The 5,268-nt window shown below is 33.4% G+C and overlaps 1 protein-coding gene across 1 annotated transcript; it reads left to right on the top strand.

The window, feature by feature from the left end:
• Positions 1-556: 556 nt before the first annotated feature.
• LOC113295756 (protein TIC 20-II, chloroplastic-like) lies at positions 557-1,090 on the top strand. Its single transcript, XM_026544081.1, has one exon. The coding sequence runs from the start codon at positions 557-559 to the stop codon at positions 1,088-1,090; it is 534 nt and encodes a 177-aa protein (XP_026399866.1).
• The last annotated feature ends 4,178 nt before the right edge of the window (positions 1,091-5,268 follow it).

Genomic DNA, 5,268 nt, shown 5'->3' with positions numbered 1-5,268 from the left:
GTGGGGGGTGGCTTACCCAGGCTGTAGCCCACCCCAAAATCCGTAAGTGAAAATTACAGGGAGACCCATTCTTCGGATCTTTCCCACCGTGAAACCCACACTCAGAAAAGTTTAGGCGCGCACCCATTTTCTGGGGTAAAATTTCTCCCACACCCAGAATTTCTAAAATTATTTCTTCGCTCATTCTTCCTCGTTTTTCTTTTATTCTTATAAATTGATTTGGAGATGAAGAAACTTTTTAGAAGCAGAAATCGAAATAGAGCTACATCAACAATCGATCCTACAAGATAAATCCTCCTCTTGTTTCTTTATTCTACTCATAAAATTTTTAGATCTGGTTATTTTTAAACAAAGTTTTGGAAAGAGTTTACAAAAATCATGAATTGATTTCCTCTTCAACGCAAGTTTTAAAACGAGTTTTGAATGCATATTTGATTTCAGTGAATCGTATTTCACAAACCCATTGGATAAAGTTTGAAAACATTGGATATCAAAGTTTCGATACTGATTTGGGGATTTCTTCCCACGAACAAAATCTGATGGTTTCACTCTTCGTATGGCAGATATTATCAAAAGTTCTGACTTAATTGATTGCTTGCGGCGAAGAAACAAGACAACTTCTACAATCCCAGCTACAGACATATTAGTTTCAATACTGATGTATTTGATTCCGTTTCTGAATGGATTGAAACATGGAACTTATTTGTTCCACAAATACCATTTGCTAGAATTAGTATTTCATCCAGTTATACCATTGCTCAATTTCTACAAATCATTCCCAAATGTTGGATTATTTGTGTTCTTCACTCTTTATCTTGGGATTGTTAGAGACAGGAATTTCAGTAGATTTTTTAGGTTTAATTCATTACAAGTTATGATTATGGATTTCATGTCTGTTGTTCCTGAATTGATTAGGAAAGTGTTGGTGAGTGCGGATACAATGGAAGAGATTGGGTTTAAGTCTGGATTGTTGAAAATTAGTCATGATGTTACCTTTATGCTGACTGTTGTCGCGTTTGTTTACGCGTTTTGCAAGTGTGTTCTTGGTAGGATACCTGAATTTCCTGGTGTTACTCATGCTGTTGAATGACAGATTTTCGCTATTGATAGGCAACTCTGAAGAAAAATTGGGGAAGGACATTTTGTTTTAGAAGATAATTTGCACGGCAGGTGTTTGATTTTTGTGAAGGGGATCTGCGTTATGTCGAGTTCACATTGTTGCGTGCTACCACTATGCTGTGTTATAAAGACCAGGCAGCCACCTTTGGTTACTGCATTATATGGAATTCACATTGCTGCTGCTACTATTTTCATAGAAGGAGACTTGAGGATGGATAAATGCTTTGTCGTTTTTGTTTTTCTAGATCATTGTATGATATCAACTTGCATCATGGGATATTTAGAGTAAACTTGAGTCTAATTTATGAAGCTAATGGTATAATGAATCACATCTCTAATTTCTAGTCTCTTTGATTTATCTGAACTGTTATCAGACGTTATTGTTGCATAACTTGTTATGCACCTACAATAATATCTACATAACATGGTATGCAATCATGAAAGTGGATGCATAACCTGTTATGCTTCCGAAAATATGACTGCATAATGCATTATGCATCGAGAAAATTGTTGCATAATCTTTTATGCATCGAGAAAATAGATGCATAACCTGATATGCAAAATTTAAATATGGTTGCATAACGCATTATGCATCAATTTTTTCTGTGCAAACTAAAATCAACCAAAACAATGGTTACATAATTGATACGTTGTAATTGGTGAAAAAGAAATAGTTAGCCCAGGTAAGAATTTGGTTTATCCCATTCCTAAAACGTTGTTACTACATTTAGATTAGTTAAAAAGTAGAAGTGCTAGAACAATATTGACAAAGAGTGAAATACTAATCCACTATTCTACTTCATTTTCGATTGCATCTGAGCTATTCCATCGCAGTTCTTCGATCACGATATGGTTATTTTTTATCTGTGCTGAATTGAGGGATGTCATTGTAACTATTGTCCACTTCACTGCCAAATAAAGAATTAAAATAAACTCGCAAAACTTTGAAGTACAAGAGGCAATAAGAATTTGTGAAAGTGATGAAGTACCCACTGCTAAAGCCATCAGGTTGTAAAATCAAATCCTCCTTACAAAGTAAACATATAGAAGGATGATAGGAAGTGGAGGTGGCAGCATTAAATCTTATTGTACTTTGAGTTCAAGGGAATGCAAAAATTTTCCTACATGTTTTCTTGAATGTTGGGTCGTCGTCAGACATTTTCTTCCAAGTGAAGTTGTACGAATGTACTTCCATCAAAGGGAATGCCTTTTTACAACACCGGAACACGAATCTTTACTTATTTACTAACTGGCCATAATCTTATGGATCCTGCAACAAATGGTATCTTTGGGCGTAACAAAAGATGACTCCGCACATATTCTATATCATGTATAGAATTATGAAAGCAAAACCTTGGAGGAACAACCGGACAAGTGCAAGACGATCGTGCAGATACCAATATAATTGCACTGCGATTCAGTATACAAGATATTGACCGAATAGGCGATCCATCCTGATGTTTTCCACAGGTGAATAGGTGGACCAGAATGATTTGTTCCTTAGTTTCTCATTAATAATATCTAGCTAGACAATAGGGTGCCCTGATGCCGTTTAAAGTTTCGAAACCCTTATCTACGACAAGCCGTTTGGGGGACCAACACTGCAATAATCCATATTTAAGAGAGGTTTGGTCCATTGTAAAAGTGATTCAGATTTGAGGGATTTATTGTTTAGTCCAGAAAACCCGACCCGGGTTACTGTCTAGTCCAGCGCCAAAAAATATTTACTTCCTAGTCCAATTTTTTTTAAAAAGAGTAAAATTATTCTACTAACCCTAGTATATAACATTACGTGTAATAATACATATGTTACTACATATTACATATGTAGTATACTAGTAGTATACTAGTAGTAATTAATAGTAACTAGTATGTAGTATGTAGTAATAACATATGTAGTATGTAATATACTAGTAGTAACTAGTATGTAGTATACTAGTAGTAACTAGTATACAAGTAGTAATATGTTATGTATTGATACTACATATTGATATGTAATATGTTATGTATTAATACTACATATTGACATATAGTATGTTTGATATGTAGTATGTTATGTATTGATACTACATATTGATATGTAGTATGTTATGTATTGATACTACATATCAAAAAAAAATTGTTATGTATTGATACTACATATTTTACTACTAGTACTAGTTACTACTAGTTTACTAGTATACTATACTATAGTAGTATACTAGTATACTAGTTTAGTATAGTAAAGTAGTTACATAATTTACTAGTAACAATAAGATATTTTTGTTACTACTAGTACAGTACATATTAATATGTAGTATCACCGTATTCATAGTACTAGTATGTAGTAACATACTACTAGTAACATTTACATGTGTTGATACTAATTAGACCTGGAAGGGTGTTTTAGGAATTTATAAAATACACTTTATAGTCTCCACAAAGTTTTTGGACTAGAGAGTAAATCTTTTCCACGGGTGGACTAGCCATTAACTGGGTCTGTTAGAACTGGACTAGCCAGTAATTCCTACTTCAGATTTTTGGGTAGTAATGATTCGTCTACTGGGAAAAAAAAAGTTAGCCCACCCTAACATAAATTCCTGGTTCCGTCGCTGGAAGATCCTGAGCCGAATTTTTCATCTGCAAAAACTTTTTCAATACAGATTCTAACGCAGAATCAACGAATCATACATCTTTTTCAACACCTTTTCAATATTCAATACCTAATTTTTCAATATATTTTCAATATGTTCATATCAAGATCCGAATCTTGATTTTTCTTTTCGATAATACTCAAGTTAATGTCATCTTCAACGATTGTTTATCAACGAAGAAAAATATGGGTACCAACAATTCCGCTGCTCAAATGGGTGAATCTCTTAATTTTACCTTTCCCTTTACCAACAATCTCTTAATTCTGCAAAATTAGGTTCAAACAATTTCTTGCTATGGCGTGATCAAATGGAATCTATCTTAGTTTCCACTGATTTGTATGGTTATGTTAGTGGTGAAGAGCAAGAACCCGTTATACAACTTGATGTTGATTGTGTTTTGCAATTGAATCCACAATGGCTGCGTTGGAGGAAGATAAATTAATTTGTTACAAGTTGTTTGAAGGAAACTTTTACTGATTCAGTAACTAGTGATGTTCTGGGTATTTCTACTGCAAAGGAGATTTGGAGTTATCTAGAAGTTATTCTTAGAAGTCAGTTCATGGAAGGGAAGAGTACGCTCAGAAATCAACTACATAATGTCAAGAAAGGTAATATGACTATACTGGTTCAAAGTTAGTACCTAGTGATCAACTACATGGAATGGGTAAAAATAATAAGTCAAGGTTTTTAAATTATCAAATTTAACATGATTTGTTGATAGGTATCCATGATTTGTTAATTATAAAATTTCTGGTGCACATGTTAATGGAAGAAGAGAATAAATAAGAAGACGAAGACATTATTAGAAGATAAATACCCCATTCTCGTTTACTCATTATCTCCAAATAGTGGATGTTGTAATGGGTCACTGGTTCGTGGTCTCTAATTGAGTTTATGTGAGTATGCTAATTGAGTTGTACATCACCGATGTAATGGTAGGCTGTAATAGGTTTTTTCTTAATTGAATTTATTCTACGAACAAGTTCAGTAGAGAGATATATATCTTGTCCCGTGTCTTTATATTAATTTGTAGTACAAATGTTCGCTAAATTGAATCTATGATTTTTTTCTGAAGTGGAAATGGAGTTTAATTTCATAGTTAGATAAGCTGTGAATTATTGGGATTCTTTTCTTCAAATATTTATAGAGGGGAGTTTCTTGGATTGCCAAATTTCAATGGTGAAATTAGTCTCCTGATCGAGTAATCCCAAATCATCAATTGTTTTGCTGCCAGTGCATCCACTGGACCACTGCACAAACAATCAATAGATAATTAAATTGGTGTTAAACAAATAAACACCCATTACTGCAATTAGTCTAAACTCATCCAAGATTGAACTCTTTAACTGTTTGATCATCACAGAAACAAATAAAACGAAAATAAATTTTTTTTTGAGTTGCCCAAATTAAAAGTAGTTTTTCAGATCAAAATAGAAAGCTTTGTAAATAGTAATGAAGATTGATAAAGCAGAGATGGAGTAATGAAGTGAATGATGAGTTAATAAGTTGTTGCAGA

This window comes from Papaver somniferum, chromosome 7, assembly GCF_003573695.1.
Source record: "Papaver somniferum cultivar HN1 chromosome 7, ASM357369v1, whole genome shotgun sequence".
Taxonomy (NCBI): domain Eukaryota; kingdom Viridiplantae; phylum Streptophyta; class Magnoliopsida; order Ranunculales; family Papaveraceae; genus Papaver; species Papaver somniferum.
The sequence above is the reverse complement of the archived record's forward strand: the minus strand, read 5'-3'. Positions and strand labels throughout refer to the sequence as shown.

Bases quoted from the DNA above. Each gene is read 5' to 3' on its own strand.
- LOC113295756 (XM_026544081.1), top strand. From the start codon at position 557: ATGGCAGATATTATCAAAAGTTCTGACTTAATTGATTGCTTGCGGCGA.